Below are 19,996 nucleotides of genomic sequence, written 5' to 3'. Positions count from 1 at the left end.
CTCTCCCGGACACGGTAGACTATTCCTCCTCGCCACTATATACTCACCTCTTCTACATAGTTTTATCTCCGATGTGATCCGAAGCAGTCTCCGTAGCCGATCATTCTCCTCCTGGTACTCCACTACCGTTTTCTCAACTTCTCCGAAAATCTCCATAGCAGCCGCCGTTAAGCGCTCATTTAAAAACACATGAAACAACTGTAGTTTAGACATTTTCAGTTGAGTAGTTTATTAAGCTCAGTCAATATGTCTTGACCCCACACAAGAAGTGTTGTGTTCAAATCTACTTCCGTGTTCTAGTCAAGGAATTTGAGAAAAATCCTTGGTTCTAGCGGGTAGAAAACTCGGAAACACACAACAGCGCCGCTAGCTGGATGGGGGTTTAAATTATAACAATTTAATAGGATTTCGATGGTTTGCATTTATACAAAGTGCGCTTATTAGGCAGGGGTGGTAAAAGTACCCAATTGTCATACTTGAGTAAAAGTAAAGATACCTTAATAGAAAATGACTCAAGTAAAAGTGAAAGTCAGCCAGTAAAATACTACTTGAGTAAAAGTATAAAATTATTTGGTTTTAAATATACTTAAGTATCAAACTTCATGAATGGTATCAAAAGTAAATGTAATTGATCAAATATACTTAAGTGGTAAAAGTAAAAGTATAAATCGTTTCAAATTCCTTATATTAAGCAAACCAGGCGGTATCGTTTTTAAAAAAAACAGATAGCCAGGAGCACACTCCAACACTCAGACATCATTTACAAATTAAGCATGTGTTTAGTGAGTCCTCCAGATCAGAGGAAGTAGGGATGACCAGGGATGTTCTCTGTTTAGTGAGTCCGCCAGATCAGAGGCAGTAGGGATGACCAGGTATGTTCTCTGTTTAGTGAGTCCTCCAGATCAGAGGCAGTAGGGATGACCAGGTATGTTCTCTGTTTAGTGAGTCCGCCAGATCAGATGCAGTAGGGATGACCAGGGATGTTCTCTGTTTAGTGAGTCCGTCAGATCAGAGGCAGTAGGGATGACCAGGGACGTTCTCTGTTTAGTGAGTCCACCAGATCAGAGGCAGTAGGGATGACCAGGGATGTTCTCTGTTTAGTGAGTCCGCCAGATAAGAGGCAGTAGGGATGACCAGGTATGTTCTCTGTTTAGTGAGTCCACCAGATCAGAGGCAGTAGGGATGACCAGGGACGTTCTCTGTTTAGTGAGTCCGTCAGATCAGATGCAGTAGGGATGACCAGGTATGTTCTCTTGATAAGTGTGTGAATTAGACCATTTTCATGTCCTGATTAAGCATTCAAAATGTAACGAGTACTTTGGGTGTCAGGGAAAATGTATTAATAAGTTTTAAAAAGTACATTATTTTCTTTAGGAATGTAGTGAAGTAAAAGTAAAAGTTGTCAAAAATAGAAATAGTAAAGTACAGATACCCCCAAAAACTACTTGAGTAGTACTTTCAAGTAATTTTACTTAAGTAATTTACACCACTGTTATTTGAAGTCCACTGTAAATCATTATTTCCCAAAAGATTCAAATGATATCATGAATGAGCAGCATTAGGTGAAAATGAATGAGAAATAGCCTTGGACAGATGGAAGGAGCTATTTTTTTTAACGTATTTCGTTCTTCTAACCACTTTCCATCTCTGTACAACAGGGTTCTGCCCAAAATGGCACCCAAACCCTACAGGCCATGTCACACAGACAGACGCACAGACGGATTGGCAGCCAGGAGGAGCCAATATATTATTAACCGTTAAGACATGCATTTGTCAGCTAAAGAACACTTGTATTCTGTGTCCCTCAACTCTAATTTATAATGAGTTTTGTTTGTAATGAGCGGAATATAGCTAGATATACTGTATGTATTGTTGATGTGATTATTGCTGTAGTCGTGGATGAATCAGGAACAGATAGAACGTGCACAAGATTAATTATCGGCTGTGCATCATAATTACCAGGATAAATCTGACCTGCAATTTGTAAACAAAGCTGCTGTAGCCTACTTGTAATTCGTAAAACCTTCATTATAACTTTGAAGTGACAGAAATAGCGAATGAATCTTTCATCTATACATTTTGAGAAATTGAGGTTGGTGGCACCTTATTGGCTGGATCAGAAAAAGTAATTAGAACGGTATCAAATAGATCATGCCATTCAATTCCCCCTGGTACGGCCACAGCAGCCTCCTGTGTTGGAGATGTATAACCCCCCCCAAAAAAGTTACATTTTATTTGGGACTTACTGAGTCTGCCTTTAAAATCAGATTTTAAACCTAACCTTAACCACACTGCTAAATTATGCCTAACCTTAAATTAAGGGCACATTTTATTATATTTTCATGAATTTTTATGTTATTGCCCAATTTGACTTTATTGCGGTGGTAACTACTGACAAACATAGGTGTAGGGAAACGATGACTACACGTAGACATTAGACAAACTGCGGTTAAGTGTCTAACGCTTCCAACACACCGACTGCGAAATTGCGTTTCGATACACCAGAAGTACATTCATTTCCAATGGAACGCTGCATTTGCCTTGCAGCATTGCGTTGCAGAGGCAGTTGCAGTGCGTTCTGTGTGGTGCATACGTTCGATAAATCGAACGTATGCATCAAATTGTATGAGTGGACTTGACAGAAAGTAGCAAAATATGAATGTAGATTTTTTTTTTGCACACATTCAGTAAAAATTTGGGATTACATAAAAACAGTTTGATTGCATAATTTCTTTACATTTTTTATTTATTTATTTGCCAAGTATATTATTTATTCAATGACATCCTCAAATTAATTGTGAGAGCCTATAATATAATTTCCCTCCAAAATGCAGTTTTGGAGCGAAATGCAATAATAAATAGTCAAGATAGGCAGAGTAGGCTCTTTCAACAATGAGACCAACGTTGAGGAAGGTGGTATGACTATTTCTTTCACACACACCTCATTGGCTAGGTTAGCAAGCTAGGTTAGCTAGCTAACGCTAACTAGCCACATCTAGCACAAGCTCACTACTAAACTGACCTGGCAATCCTACTATCGTGGACACTTGTCTCCAAGCAGCATTTTTTGTGTTTATGTCCCTGTAGCTGTCAGCAGTTGTGTCAAAAAGACACGGTTTTGAGGATACTGCGAAAATGATTCTCTCCTCCATGTGTCCAACCGCATGCGACCATTTGCAAAAGGTACCTGCATCAGTATAGTTGCCTAGCTGCGCAAAATGTTATGCAGCAGTGATGCAATGACGCAGTCGGTGTGTTCGAAGCGCTGCGGGTCCGTAGGTAACCGTCACTTTCCGCCCCCTCCCCATTCCGCCCCCCTGGAAAGATTTTGGATCATGTTGTTTCTTTACCTCTACTTTGAACACACTTTTTTTTTGTGGTCACCGTCCCTCCACATTTCTCATAACCAGGTTTTATACCATCCTTTTTATGCGAGTAAAGTACATGTCGTATAAAAAAAATGTAATAGCAGGCACAGGCCTGATGGAAACAACACATTTTGTCGGTAAACTTTCCAAATGTCGACAAAACTAAATGCGATAGACAAGGTGGGATCTTTTTGTGTCGGTAAATTAATTATGCCAGAAATAGCAGTGGAAACACCTTTATGCGCACATTTGTATTTGATAACCATCATATCAAGCGATGATAGCCTATGTTTGGTCCTCCCATGCCCCAGTATCTGTGCGTTAGAGATGTTCACGATGAGCATGACGTGTCTCCTCTCTAAAGTCCAGGAAGCTCCGATTCAAACTCCCATTAGACAGTTATTTTTTTTTTAATGAACAACAAATCAATACAGAGAATACATGAGGGAACACAAGTATATATATATTATATACAATGGACAATTGAGCTAGGGGGCCCATTAGACAGTTCTGCAAGCGTTATTATGATGTCGAAATACGTTCGTTACTCACCAAATATGGACTTCCGTTGAGCAACTATCTTCGTTTATGTATCTGCGAGCTGTCGGCTAGAGCGCATGCGCAAAGACCACTGTGGGCACACTCGTACAACATGTTTTGTGACAAAACCATCAGTAGAGTAGAAGATGCAATGGAAACCCATTTACTTGTATTTTTTATTCGTTACATGGGAATTTAACCACACATTTATTTTTATGAGCACTACGTCATCACGCAGTTTTTTTAATTTGTTTTTATTCGCAAGTCATTTTGATGAAAACACACCCCTGCGGGGGAAATGCACATATTGTTTTTAATGCAGATTTTTTTTGAATAAATGCATGACAATCACTCGCTAATTGGATGGAAACCTAGGTCGTGTCAATCGTGAATGATAATTCTTCCAAGTTTTACCGGTGAAACGTCCATGAAACATCTGCATGCCAACCATTTGATCTCAATCAGTTTCATGGGAATATGCATTTCGATTTTCTTAGTTATCTAGAGTTGTTTCTAATTATGTACAGTGTGCGAATTCTAGAGCAGATGGTGTTAGCAAACTGTAGCCTACCTGTTTTTTTCTCTCAATCAAAGCACATATTTAGCCTTGTTGCACATGCTACACTATGCTATTATATTCGGTTCTGTTATGTAGAATACTGTGATCATTATGCAATTATGCATTGATTCAGGTTTGATCTAACTTAAACGAGCACAAAACTTAAACGAGCACAAAACTTAAACGAGCACAAAACTTAAACGAGCACAAAACACGCTACCAGAGTAGCGTGTTTTTCTGCGCGTTGTAGAGAATATCACACATGTGCAGAAGCTGCAGGGCCTTTAGCTGTTGGGAAGAGGGGTCCAGTAAAATTAGGATCCACATCCATTCCGTATCAAAATATAAATAAAATTATTTCTCAGAAGTCAACTGAATATAATTACTCGATACAATATTAAATCAATATCATGAATGAGCAGTATTTAGTGAAAATGGATGAGAAATACTCTTGGACATTTTCTGTAAAGTAAACATGTTTTAATATATCGAAAACATCAGTCAGACCATTCTCTCAGTACATTTAGAGACATTCTCAAATGCAAAACTTCATAAAAGATATCGTTCAGAAGTAAATTTATCCACAAACACAAAGATATTTGTATATACACATCTTAAAAGACCACATTTTCACAAAATTTGCTGATATAACCATCAGCCCGATTTCAAAAGATTAGGGGAGGACCACCTCACTTATACTCTAAACTGTTTGATTATTATGTCATCATTGAAATCAAATCAAACTTTATTTACATAGAAAGCTTTACAAAAGTACGTTCACCACACATGTATTTATCTGAAACCCACATCATGAATTGTTGCTTTGATTTTGTTGTCCACATCCTGCCTTTTAATTCCCATCTTCTGACAGAACATATTTGTCCTAATTTTCATCCTGTTTTCCTCCTTTGTGGATGTTTTTGACATGCGTCAGCAGGTTAGACTTTTGAGTGAAGCTTTTCCCACAGTCACCACAGCTAAATGGTTTCTCTCCTGTGTGAGTCAGTTTATGCTTCCTTAGGTTCCCCTTCAGATTGAAGCTTTTCCCACAGTCACCACAGCTAAATGGTTTCTCTCCTGTGTGAGTCCGTTTATGATCCGTAAGGTTCCCCTTCTGATAGAAGCTTTTCCCACAGACACCACAGATAAATGGTTTCTCTTGTGTGTGAGTCAGTATATGTTTCCTTAGGTCTCCCTTCTGATAGAAGCTTTTCCCACAGTCACCACAGTTAAATAGTTTCTCTCCCGTGTGAGTCAGTTTGTGCAAGTTCAGGTTTCCCTTCTGACTGAAGCTTTTCCCACAGTCACCACAGCTAAATGGTTTCTCTCCTGTGTGAATACTCATGTGCCTGGACAGATCTCCTTTGTATTTGATGGTCTTGCCACAAACAGGGCAGGTGCAGGGTTTCCCACCATGACAGAGTTGGACTTGGGCCTTTAGTTTACAGGTGGAGTTGTAGCGTTTATTGCTGAAGCGGCATTCACTGAGTCTCTTCTTGGGGAGAGTCATATGCCTCTGCAGGTCAGCTTTCAGAGCAAACGTTTCACCACAGTCACGAAAGTGGCTAGTTTTTCTAGACGTGGTGCTGGGTTTGGAACAGTGTTTCTCCAATGGTGGACTGGGATCCAATGGTGGACTGCTGTCAAGTCCTACTGTGTCGCTGCTTACAGCTGAACTGTGGCTGGAGGCATTGTTTTGATTATCTGGAGGGTCACAGGGAATGTAGAGACCCTTAATGTGGGTCACAGTGCCAAAAGGTTTAAGATCCACTGTTTCAGAGTGACTCTCTCTGTTCTCCACAGTCTGGGTTTGGGGAAGAGTCAAGGACTGAAGTGGGTCCACCTGATCACGTTCACTTTTCACACAGGAAGGAGTGAATATGAACTTCATGATATCAGGCTGCAGACCTTGAAGCTGCTCTTCCTCCTGACTGGTCCTGACTTCCTCCTGTTCCTCTTTAATCTGTGTGGGCTCTGGGTCCTTCTGTCCCAGACTGGGGCTCCACTCCTGCTCACAGTGATGCTGCTCAGGGGGAACCTCCTCTTCAGAGACAGAGAGCTGCAGGGAGTCTGAAGGGAAGGAGAGGAGGGTAGAGGTTATCTGCCAGAGAATTACATTTACATTCACTCATGAATTATAGATCTCTATGATTTTAAAATATCAAATGGCTTTATTGGCATGGATGTCTACACAGCCTTTCAACACAGCCTTTCAACATGACTGAGTGAAGTTATCTAGGTACTTTCACTTGGGTTCTCATTCCTATTATGGAACACACCGCGGCCAACATGTATAAAAGTCACGCAGACACCATCTAATCTTTAATAATCCTTGCGTGCACAATGGTTTTGTAAACCTTATAAACTATACTTTCATATCACCCCCAAATCATTTTATAAACACAAAATATACTTACTATGCAGTATTTTAAAACACAGATTAACACAGAGGTGTTTTGCATTGCACATTTGCCCGAACTATGACACTTCCTGAGCTAATGGAAACAGGGGGGGGGGGGGGACAAAAACAACATATCTTATCAAAGCTGTGTTACACAAAAACCTCTGGAACTATGCGGTAAAACAGCTAACAGTAAGTATCTTTAGTTGTAAAGTCATTTTGAATGATAATTATGTTGTTCCTGAAAGATCAACCGTTTTTAAATAGAGCATCTCACACACCAACTCATCGTCCTCAGCTAATCAAAAGGGCAACATAAGGATCAACTATCACATTTTTTTGTGTAGCATTTGTGACAGGCAGAGGACGTATAGGGTTTCGTCAATGGAGACGTGTGTGACGCTGCTGTCCAAGCAACGGAAAGCATTGGCACTTCGGGGCTATTTTTATATCACCGAAGGCCTAACCATTTTAATAATTGAGTAGAATAGCTAGCTGCTAGTATGTCTACATACAAACCTATTCGAGATAGTTGAATCTCTGGTGTTATACGCAGCAGTCCCCGTAGCCACTCATTCTCCTCCTGGTACTCCACTACCGTTTTCTCAAATGCCCCGAAAATCTCAATAGCAGCCGCCGTTAAACGATCATTTAAAAACATACGAAACGACTGTAGTTTAGACATATTTCAGTGGACTGAGTGTTTGGGTATTCAGCTCGTATGGCTTCTTGACGTGGGTCCTCCTGATCACATTCACTTTTCACACAGCAAGGAGTGGATATGGAGTCTTTGGTATCAAAGAGCCCCCGACTGGTCCTGAGTTCAGTGGTCTTTCGTTACTCCACAAAAAAATTATGTTCAAAATCAAAACATACTCATTCACAACCCTACTTCCGTGTTCTAGGCAATGAATCTTACAAAACTCATTGGTTCTAGTGGCGACGAACCCAGAAACATACAACAACGCCACCAGCTGGATGGGGGTTTGTGTTTACTACTGTGCAGGTTAGTTTACGGACCAGTAATAAGGAAGTAATGACTACATTTGGACAAAGCAGTGGTTATCATAAGTATGACATGATCTGTGAGAATTAATTCGACTGTATCAATAACATCAGGGACTCCATTCTCCCATCACCTTACCAGACATTCGGTAGGAAAAAATACAGTTTCTAACGCATTTTTAAATATATATATTTTAAATATATATTCCTACTAAGCAGAACCAATGATTTAGCTATTTAGATAAGCAACGAGAATTGGTTTTATGGTTCATAAAAAAAGAAGCTAAACATAGATGTGTTTTCGTTTGTTGAATCATTTAGACCATGCCCATTTCAAACGTATCTTATAAAAGAAATCTAAAAGCTATTTCAGACTATTTAGGCAAGTTAGCTGGCTGACAACTCCTTGATCCTGCTTAGTATTATATCCCTCAGATCTATGAGATTCCTGTAATATATTGTACTGCTGTTTGATCATTACGTCATCATTCAAATAAAAACAAACTTTATTTACAGTGGGGTTGGAAAATATTGACACCCTTGATAAAAATTACTGTATAAAATAAAGAATTAAAATATTGAGCTATACTGTATGCTAAAAGACCACAGGTTTTCAAGTCCAGAGACTGATTTGGTGGCTAATTAACCATTTCTTTGTGGATTTTGACGTTTGCTTTGGGGTTATTGTGTTGTTGGAAAATCCGCTTGCGGCCAAATTTCAGCTTTCTGGCAGAAACAACCAAGTTTTTGGCTAAAATGTCCTGGTACTGGGTAAAGTTCCTAATGCTGTTGACCTTAACAAGGGCCCCATGACCAGTGGAAGAAAAATAGCCCCATAACATCAATGATCCACCACCATATTTTACAGTAGGTATTGGGGTTATTTTCGCCTCATGAATTCTCATACCTACTACAAGATTCCATGACTACCATACATACCTGTATTCCTTGACTACCATACATACCTGTATTCCCTTGACTACCATACACACCTGTATTCCATTGACTACCATACACACCTGTATTCCATTGACTACCATACATACCTGTATACCCTTGACTACCATACACACCTGTATTCCATTGACTACCATACATACCTGTATTCCTTGACTACCATACACACCTGTATTCCCTTGACTACCATACACACCTGTATTCCATTGACTACCATACATACCTGTATTCCTTGACTACCATACATACCTGTATTCCCTTGACTACCATACACACCTGTATTCCATTGACTACCATACATACCTGTATTCCAGTGACTACCATACATACCTGTATTCCCTTGACTACCATACACACCTGTATTCCATTGACTACCATACACACCTGTATTCCATTGACTACCATACATACCTGTATACCCTTGACTACCATACACACCTGTATTCCATTGACTACCATACATACCTGTATTCCTTGACTACCATACACACCTGTATTCCCTTGACTACCATACACACCTGTATTCCATTGACTACCATACATACCTGTATTCCTTGACTACCATACATACCTGTATTCCCTTGACTACCATACACACCTGTATTCCATTGACTACCATACATACCTGTATTCCAGTGACTACCATACATACCTGTATTCCCTTGACTACCATACATACCTGTATTCCAGTGACTACCATACATACCTGTATTCCCTTGACTACCATACACACCTGTATTCCATTGACTACCATACATACCTGTATTCCTTGACTACCATACACAACTGTATTCCCTTGACTACCATACACACCTGTATTCCATTGACTACCATACATACCTGTATTCCTTGACTACCATACATACCTGTATTCCCTTGACTACCATACACACCTGTATTCCATTGACTACCATACATACCTGTATTCCAGTGACTACCATACATACCTGTATTCCAGTGGCTACCATACATACCTGTATTCCCTTGACTACCATACACACCTGTATTCCATTGACTACCATACATACCTGTATTCCTTGACTACCATACACACCTGTATTCCATTGACTATCATACATTTACATTTAAGTCATTTAGCAGACACTCTTATCCAGAGCACCTTACAAATTGGTGCATTCACCTTATGATATCCAGTGGAACAACCACTTTACAATAGTGCATCTAAATCTTTTAAGGGGGGGGGGGGGGTTAGAAGGATTACTTTATCCTATCCTAGGTATTCCTTAAAGAGGTGGGGTTTCAGGTGTCTCTGGAAGGTGGTGATTGACTCCGCTGACCTGGCGTCGTGAGGGAGTTTGTTCCACCATTGGGGTGCCAGAGCAGCGAACAGTTTTGACTGGGCTGAGCGGGAACTGTACTTCCTCAGAGGTAGGGAGGCGAGCAGGCCAGAGGTGGATGAACGCAGTGCCCTTGTTTGGGTGTAGGGCCTGACCAGAGCCTGAAGGTATGGAGGTGCCGTTCCCCTCACAGCTCCGTAGGCAAGCACCATGGTCTTGTAGCGGATGCGAGCTTCAACTGGAAGCCAGTGGAGAGAGCGGAGGAGCGGGGTGACATGAGAGAACTTGGGAAGGTTGAACACCAGACGGGCTGCGGCGTTCTGGATGAGTTGTAGGGGTTTAATGGCACAGGCAGGGAGCCCAGCCAACAGCGAGTTGCAGTAATCCAGACGGGAGATGACAAGTGCCTGGATTAGGACCTGCGCCGCTTCCTGTGTGAGGCAGGGTCGTACTCTGCGAATGTTGTAGAGCATGAACCTACAGGAACGGGCCACCGCCTTGATGTTAGTTGAGAACGACAGGGTGTTGTCCAGGATCACGCCAAGGTTCTTAGCGCTCTGGGAGGAGGACACAATGGAGTTGTCAACCGTGATGGCGAGATCATGGAACGGGCAGTCCTTCCCCGGGAGGAAGAGCAGCTCCGTCTTGCCGAGGTTCAGCTTGAGGTGGTGATCCGTCATCCACACTGATATGTCTGCCAGACATGCAGAGATGCGATTCGCCACCTGGTTATCAGAAGGGGGAAAGGAGAAGATTAATTGTGTGTCGTCTGCATAGCAATGATAGGAGAGACCATGTGAGGATATGACAGAGCCAAGTGACTTGGTGTATAGCGAGAATAGGAGAGGGCCTAGAACAGAGCCCTGGGGGACACCAGTGGTGAGAGCACGTGGTGCGGAGACAGATTCTCGCCACGCCACCTGGTAGGAGCGACCTGTCAGGTAGGACGCAATCCAAGCGTGGGCCGCGCCGGAGATGCCCAACTCGGAGAGGGTGGAGAGGAGGATCTGATGGTTCACAGTATCAAAGGCAGCCGATAGGTCTAGAAGGATGAGAGCAGAGGAGAGAGAGTTAGCTTTAGCAGTGCGGAGCGCCTCCGTGACACAGAGAAGAGCAGTCTCAGTTGAATGACTAGTCTTGAAACCTGACTGATTTGGATCAAGAAGGTCATTCTGAGAGAGATAGCAGGAGAGCTGGCCAAGGACGGCACGTTCAAGAGTTTTGGAGAGAAAAGAAAGAAGGGATACTGGTCTGTAGTTGTTGACATCGGAGGGATCGAGTGTAGGTTTTTTCAGAAGGGGTGCAACTCTCGCTCTCTTGAAGACGGAAGGGACGTAGCCAGCGGTCAAGGATGAGTTGATGAGCGAGGTGAGGTAAGGGAGAAGGTCTCCGGAAATGGTCTGGAGAAGAGAGGAGGGGATAGGGTCAAGCGGGCAGGTTGTTGGGCGGCCGGCCGTCACAAGACGCGAGATTTCATCTGGAGAGAGAGGGGAGAAAGAGGTCAAAGCACAGGGTAGGGCAGTGTGAGCAGAACCAGCGGTGTCGTTTGACTTAGCAAACGAGGATCGGATGTCGTCGACCTTCTTTTCAAAATGGTTGACGAAGTCATCCGCAGAGAGGGAGGAGGGGGGGAGGGGGAGGAGGATTCAGGAGGGAGGAGAAGGTGGCAAAGAGCTTCCTAGGGTTAGAGGCAGATGCTTGGAATTTAGAGTGGTAGAAAGTGGCTTTAGCAGCAGAGACAGAAGAGGAAAATGTAGAGAGGAGGGAGTGAAAGGATGCCAGGTCCGCAGGGAGGCGAGTTCTCCTCCATTTCCGCTCGGCTGCCCGGAGCCCTGTTCTGTGAGCTCGCAATGAGTCGTCGAGCCACGGAGCAGGAGGGGAGGACCGAGCCGGCCTGGAGGATAGGGGACATAGAGAGTCAAAGGATGTAGAAAGGGAGGAGAGGAGGGTTGAGGAGGCAGAATCAGGAGATAGGTTGGAGAAGGTTTGAGCAGAGGGAAAAGATGATAGGATGGAAGAGGAGAGAGTAGCGGGGGAGAGAGAGCGAAGGTTGGGACGGCGCGATACCATCCGAGTAGGGGCAGAGTGGGAAGTGTTGGATGAGAGCGAGAGGGAAAAGGATACAAGGTAGTGGTCGGAGACTTGGAGGGGAGTTGCAATGAGATTAGTGGAAGAACAGCATCTAGTAAAGATGAGGTCAAGCGTATTGCCTGCCTTGTGAGTAGGAGGGGAAGGTGAGAGGGTGAGGTCAAAAGAGGAGAGGAGTGGAAAGAAGGAGGCAGAGAGGAATGAGTCAAAGGTAGACGTGGGGAGGTTAAAGTCACCCAGAACTGTGAGAGGTGAGCCATCCTCAGGAAAGGAACTTATCAAGGCGTCGAGCTCATTGATGAACTCTCCAAGGGAACCTGGAGGGCGATAAATGATAAGGATGTTAAGCTTGAAAGGGCTGGTAACTGTGACAGCATGGAATTCAAAGGAGGCGATAGACAGATGGGTCAGGGGAGAAAGAGAGAATGTCCACTTGGGAGAGATGAGGATCCCAGTGCCACCACCCCGCTGACCAGAAGCTCTCGGGGTGTGCGAGAACACGTGGGCAGACGAGGAGAGAGCAGTAGGAGTAGCAGTGTTATCTGTGGTAATCCATGTTTCCGTCAGTGCCAAGAAGTCGAGGGACTGGAGGGAAGCATAGGCTGGGATGAACTCTGCCTTGTTGGCCGCAGATCGGCAGTTCCAGAGGCTGCCGGAGACCTGGAACTCCACGTGGGTCGTGTGCGCTGGGACCACCAGGTTAGAGTGGCAGCGGCCACGCGGTGTGAAGTGTTTGTATGGTCTGTGCAGAGAGGAGAGAACAGGGATAGACAGACACATAGTTGACAGGCTACAGAAGAGGCTACGCTAATGCAAAGGAGATTGGAATGACAAGTGGACTACACGTCTCGAATGTTCAGAACGTTAAGCTTACGTTGCAAAAATCTTATTGACTAAAATGATTAAAATGATACAGTACTGCTGGCTGGTGAAGTAGGCTAGCTAGCAGTGGCTGCGTTGTTGACTTTGTTTGAAAGTGTTGCTGGCTAGGTAGCCTCGATGACTGGCTAGATAATTACTCTAAACTACACAATTATCTTAGATACAAAGACAGCAAAGACAACTATGTAGCTAGCTAACACTACACTAATCAAATCGTTCCGTTGTAATGTTTCGGTAGAAGTTGGCTAGCTGGCTAGCTAGCCGTGTTGACAACGTTAGGACGACGAAAATAGCTGGCTAGCTGACTTTGTTTGAAAGTGGAGCTGGCTAGGTAGCCTCGATAACTGGCTAGATAATTACTCTAAACTACACAATTATCTTAGATACAAAGACAGCAAAGACAACTATGTAGCTAGCTAACACTACACTAATCAAATCGTTCCGTTGTAATGTTTCGGTAGAAGTTGGCTAGCTGGCTAGCTAGCAGTGTTGACAACGTTAGGACGACGAAAATAGCTGGCTAGCTGACTTTGTTTGAAAGTGGAGCTGGCTAGGTAACCTCGATAACTGGCTAGATAATTACTCTAAACTACACAATTATCTTAGATACAAAGACAGCAAAGACAACTATGTAGCTAGCTAACACTACACTAATCAAATCGTTCCGTTGTAATGTTTCGGTAGAAGTTGGCTAGCTGGCTAGCTAGCAGTGTTGACAACGTTAGAAGGACGAAAATAGCTGGCTAGCTAACCTCGATAATTACTCAAGACTACACAATTATCTTTGATACAAAGACGGCTATGTAGCTAGCTAAGAAAAAAGTGCTAAGATCAAACAAATCAAACCGTTGTACTGTAATGAAATGTAATACATACCTGTATTCCTTGACTACCATACATACCTGTATTCCCTTGACTACCATACACACCTGTATTCCATTGACTACCATACATACCTGTATTCCCTTGACTACCATACACACCTGTATTCCTTGACTACCATACATACCTGTATTCCCTTGACTACCATACACACCTGTATTCCCTTGACTACCATACACACCTGTATTCCAGTGACTACCATACATACCTGTATTCCCTTGACTACCATACACACCTGTATTCCATTGACTACCATACATACCTGTATTCCAGTGACTACCATACATACCTGTATTCCCTTGACTACCATACACACCTGTATTCCATTGACTACCATACATACCTGTATTCCTTGACTACCATACACACCTGTATTCCCTTGACTACCATACATACCTGTATTCCTTGACTACCATACATACCTGTGTTCCCTTGACTACCATACATACCTGTATTCCATTGACTACCATACATACCTGTATTCCTTGACTACCATACATACCTGTATTCCCTTGACTACCATACATACCTGTATTCCTTGACTACCATACACACCTGTATTCCCTTGACTACCATACATACCTGTATTCCTTGACTACCATACATACCTGTATTCCCTTGACTACCATACATACCTGTATTCCATTGACTACCATACACACCTGTATTCCATTGACTACCATACACACCTGTATTCCCTTGACTACCATACACACCTGTATTCCTTGACTACCATACATACCTGTATTCCCTTGACTACCATACATACCTGTATTCCAGTGACTACCATACATACCTGTATTCCCTTGACTACCATACACACCTGTATTCCATTGACTACCATACATACCTGTATTCCTTGACTACCATACACACCTGTATTCCATTGACTACCATACATACCTGTATTCCTTGACTACCATACATACCTGTATTCCCTTGACTACCATACATACCTGTATTCCCTTGACTACCATACATACCTGTATTCCCTTGACTACCATACATACATGTATTCCTTGTTCCTTGTATTACTTATTTTTGAAAGAAAAGCACGTTTTTGAGTCCTTTAAAATAACATCAAATTGATCAGAAATACAGTGTAGACATTGTTAATGTTGTAAATGACTATTGTAGCTGGCAACGGCTGATTTTTAATGGAATATCTACATAGGCGTAGAGGCCCATTATCAGCAACCATCCCTCCTGTGTTCCAATGGCACGTTGTGTTAGCTAATCCAAGTTTAGCATTTTCAAAGGCTAATTGCTCATTAGAAAACCCTTTTGCAATTATGTTAGCACAGCTGAAAACTGTTGTTCTGATTAAAGAAGCAATTAAACTAGCCTTCTTTAGACTAGTTGAGTATCTGGAGCATCAGCACTTGTGGGTTTGATTACAGGCTCAAATTGGCCAGAAACAAAGAACTTTCTTCTGAAACTCATCAGTCTATTCTTGTTCTGAGAAATGGCTATTCCATGTGAGAAATTGCCAAGAAACTGAAGATCTCGTACAATGCTGTGTACTACTCCCTTTACAGAACATCTCAAACTGGCTCTAACCAGAATAGAAAGAGGAGTGGGAGGCCCCGGTGCAGAACTGAGCAAGAGGACAAGTACATTAGAGTGTCTCCTGACCTGTCTCAGTGGTTGTGGCTCCTCTGTCTCCTGACCTGTCTCAGTGGTTGTGGCTCCTCTGTCTCCTGACCTGTCTCAGTGGTTGTGGCTCCTCTGACTCCTGACCTGTCTCAGTGGTTGTAGCTCCTCTGTCTCCTGACCTGTCTCAGTGGTTGTGGCTCCTCTGACTCCTGACCTGTCTCAGTGGTTGTGGCTCCTCTGACTCCTGACCTGTCTCAGTGGTTGTGGCTCCTCTGACTCCTGACCTGTCTCAGTGGTTGTGGCTCCTCTGTCTCCTGACCTGTCTCAGTGGTTGTGGCTCCTCTGACTCCTGACCTGTCTCAGTGGTTGTGGCTCCTCTGTCTCCTGACCTGTCTCAGTGGTTGTGGCTCCCCTGACTCCTGACCTGTCTCAGTGGTTGTGGCTCCTCTGACTCCTGACCTGTCTCAGTGGTTGTGGCTCCTCTGTCTCCTGACCTGTCTCAGTGGTTGTGGCTCCTCTGACTCCTGACCTGTCTCAGTGGTTGTGGCTCCTCTGACTCCTGACCTGTCTCAGTGGTTGTGGCTCCTCTGTCTCCTGACCTGTCTCAGTGGTTGTGGCTCCTCTGTCTCCTGACCTGTCTCAGTGGTTGTGGCTCCTCTGTCTCCTGACCTGTCTCAGTGGTTGTGGCTCCTCTGACTCCTGACCTGTCTCAGTGGTTGTAGCTCCTCTGACTCCTGACCTGTCTCAGTGGTTGTGGCTCCTCTGACTCCTGACCTGTTTCAGTGGTTGTGGCTCCTCTGACTCCTGACCTGTCTCAGTGGTTGTGGCTCCTCTGACTCCTGACCTGTTTCAGTGGTTGTGGCTCCTCTGTCTCTGAGAAAACTCTGGTGCTGCTAGATGCTTGACAGTTGTGGTTTGTGTTCTGGTTATGACTCAATATAGATCTGGATCTGATCAGTTGTAGGTGAAGGGCTTGGCGGGTGGAGTGAAGAGAGAGAAGGGAAAGAGAGGGTGAGAGAAGAGCGAGGTTTATCCTGTTGTTTGATGATAAAGGTGAGTGGGTATGATGAAGAAATGGCTGATGTTGAGAGAAATAACTGAAACTTCCTCTCTACCTCTCTCTCTCTCTCTCTCTCTCACCTTCTCTCTGTCTCTCTCTCTCTCTCACACACCTTCTCTATGTCTCTCTCTCTCTCACACCTTTTCTCTGTCTCTCTCTCTCTCACACCTTTTCTCTGTCTCTCTCTCTCTCACACCTTCTCTCTGTCTCTGTCTCTCTCGCTCTCTCTCAATTCAATTCAAAGGGCTTTATTGGCATGGGTAACATATGTGTTTATTGCCAAAGCAAGTGAAATAAACAATACAATTTCTACAGTAAACATTACACTCACAAGTTTCAAAAGAATAAAGACATTACAAATGTCATATTATGCCTATATACAGTGTTGTAAGGATGTGCAAATAGTTAAAGTACAAAAGGGAAAATAAATAAGCATAAATATGGGTTGTATTTACAATGGTGTTTGTTCTTCACTGGTTGACCTTTTCTTGTGGCAACAGGTCACAAATCTTGCTGCTGTGATGGCACACTGTGGTATTTCACCCAGTAGGTATGGGAGTTGATCAATATTTGATTTATTTTCGAATTCTTAGTGAGTCTGTGTAATCTGAGGGAAATATGTGTCTCTTGTAGCGGCTTTCGTCCTCTTCGTCTGAGGAGGAGTAGGAAATATCGGACCAATGTGCAGCGTGGTACGTATCCATAATATCTTTTAATAGAATGAATACAAAATACAAAAAGAACAAGAGAATCAAAATGAAAACCGAAACAGTCCCGAATGGTGAAAACACTGAAACGGAAACAACCACCCACAACACACAATGGAAAACAGGCTACCTAAATATAGCTCCCAATCAGAGACAACGATAAACAGCTGCCTCTGATTGGGAACCACACCAGGCCAAACACATAGAAAACAAACAACCTAGAAAAAAGAACATAGACTGCCCCCCCCCAAGTCACGCCCTGACCAACCTAACACAAAGACATAAAAAATAAACTAAGGTCAGAACGTGACATCTCTAATATGGTCATACATTGGGCAGGAGGTTAGGAAGTGCAGCTCAGTTTCCACCTCATTTTGTGGGCAGTGTGCACATAGCCTGTCTTCTCTTGAGAGCCAGGTCTGCCTACGGCAGCCTTTCTCAATAGCAAGGCTATGCTCACTGAGTCTGTACATAGTCAAAGCTTTCCTTAAGTTTGAGTCAGTCACAGTGGTCAGGTATTCTGTCACTGTGTACTCTCTGTTTAGGGCCAAATAGCATTCTAGTTTGCTTAGTTTTTTTGTTAATTCTTTCCAATGTGTCAAGTAATTATCTTTTTGTTTTCTCATGATTTGGTTGGGTCTAATTGTGTTGCTGTCCTGGGGCTCTGTGGGGTCTGTTTGTGTTTATGAACAGAGCCCCAGGACCAGCTTGCTTAGGGGACTCTTCTCCAGGTTCATCTCTCTGTAGGTGATGACTTTGTTATGGAAGGTTTGGGACTCTCTCCAGCACAATGTATTTGGTTTCTCGAGTTTCTGTTTCCACCCTCACCACTGATCGGTTCACTTCCTGTCACACACACACACCTCTCTCTGTCTCTCCAGCACAGTGTCTTTGGTTTCTTAAGTTTCTGTTTCCACTATCCCTACTGATCGGCTCACTTCCTGCCTCACACGCCCACTCTCTCTCTCTCTCTGAAACACAGACACACACACACACACCGTCTCACACACAACACACGCACACATAGAACGTGGTGGTTAAGACCATAAACACACAGAGTTGGCTGGACAGGAAAGAAAACGAACAGACGGACAAAACAGACAGACAACTCAGGAGGACCGGTTCCTTTCTCTCCACAAGTCAACCCGTTCATCTAGAACTCAGGTACCTGTGTTTTCTAACACATAACACTGTCTGACATCATGATATCCTGTTGATTCAGATTTTTTTTATATACCCGAGACGCAACAATAATGTTAACATGATACTGTGCTTTAACGGACACAGACAGAGACAACCAAAAGGTTATCTGAGATATCCATTCATCTCTGTTTTTAGATCCAGTAAAGTAAACTATCACAAAAGTTATCTATAAAAGTGGACATTTATTTGTGTGAAATTAGATTATCATTCATCTCATGTCTGTAACCAGAGTGACAAGTTATGTGAAACTCGCTTACACCAGGAAAGGAGAGTAGCACACATAACCCTTCAATGTTTGAAGATCCGTAAGGTGGAAGCTTCACCACTACACTGTTTATACCTATCCAGACCCTACAGATCCACCACTATACTGTTTATACCTATCCAGACCCTTCAGATCCACCACTATACTGTTTATACCTATCCAGACCCTTCAGATCCACCACTATACTGTTTATACCTATCCAGACCCTACAGATCCACCACTATACTGTTTATACCTATCCAGACCCTACAGATCCACTACTATACTGTTTATACCTATCCAGACCCTTCAGATCCACCACTACACTGTTTATACCTATCCAGACCCTTCAGATCCACCACTATACTGTTTATACCTATCCAGACCCTTCAGATCCACCACTATACTGTTTATACCTATCCAGACCCTTCAGATCCACCACTACACTGTTTATACCTATCCAGACCCTTCAGATCCACCACTATACTGTTTATACCTATCCAGACCCTACAGATCCACCACTATACTGTTTATACCTATCCAGACCCTTCAGATCCACCACTACACTGTTTATACCTATCCAGACCCTACAGATCCACCACTATACTGTTTATACCTATCCAGACTCCACCACTACACTGTTTATACCTATCCAGACCCTACAGATCCACCACTATACTGTTTATACCTATCCAGACCCTACAGATCCACCACTATACTGTTTATACCTATCCAGACCCTACAGATCCACCACTATACAGTTTATACCTATCCAGACCCTACAGATCCACCACTATACTGTTTATACCTATCCAGACCCTACAGATCCACCACTATACTGTTTATACCTATCCAGACCCTACAGATCCACCACTATACTGTTTATACCTATCCAGACCCCACCACTACACTGTTTATACCTATCCAGACCCTTCAGATCCACCACTATACTGTTTATACCTATCCAGACCCTTCAGATCCACCACTATACTGTTTATACCTATCCAGACCCTTCAGATCCACCACTATACTGTTTATACCTATCCAGACCCTACAGATCCACCACTATACTGTTTATACCTATCCAGACCCTACAGATCCACCACTATACTGTTTATACCTATCCAGACCCTACAGATCCACCACTATACTGTTTATACCTATCCAGACCCTACAGATCCACCACTATACTGTTTATACCTATCC

General features: G+C 43.1%; 1 protein-coding gene and 1 long non-coding RNA gene across 5 annotated transcripts in view; one reads left to right on the top strand and one right to left on the bottom strand.

Annotated features, from left to right (window-relative positions):
- Positions 1-7,761, bottom strand: part of LOC120043356 (oocyte zinc finger protein XlCOF6-like) — a 51,337-nt gene extending 43,576 nt beyond the window's left edge. For 2 of the 4 annotated variants that reach the window (XM_038987982.1, XM_038987986.1), the window contains exon 1: positions 48-291. In XM_038987982.1, the coding sequence (XP_038843910.1) occupies positions 48-213 (166 nt within the window). In that variant the 5' untranslated portion in view covers positions 214-291. Of the gene's footprint in view, positions 1-47; positions 292-4,936; positions 6,538-7,387 lie in introns of those variants that run through there. The other 2 variants (XM_038987985.1, XM_038987984.1) reach the window with 2 other exon arrangements.
- A 10,620-nt stretch (positions 7,762-18,381) lies between these two features.
- The window catches only part of LOC120043350, a 3,843-nt gene continuing 2,228 nt past the window's right edge, over positions 18,382-19,996 (top strand). The window contains exon 1 of the long non-coding RNA XR_005476411.1: positions 18,382-18,507. This is a non-coding gene — a long non-coding RNA (uncharacterized LOC120043350). The remainder of the gene's footprint in view (positions 18,508-19,996) is intronic.

The sequence above is a fragment of the Salvelinus namaycush genome, unplaced genomic scaffold (genome assembly GCF_016432855.1).
Source record: "Salvelinus namaycush isolate Seneca unplaced genomic scaffold, SaNama_1.0 Scaffold9, whole genome shotgun sequence".
NCBI classification, from domain to species: Eukaryota; Metazoa; Chordata; class Actinopteri; order Salmoniformes; family Salmonidae; genus Salvelinus; species Salvelinus namaycush.
This window is presented reverse-complemented; position numbering and strand designations above follow the sequence as displayed.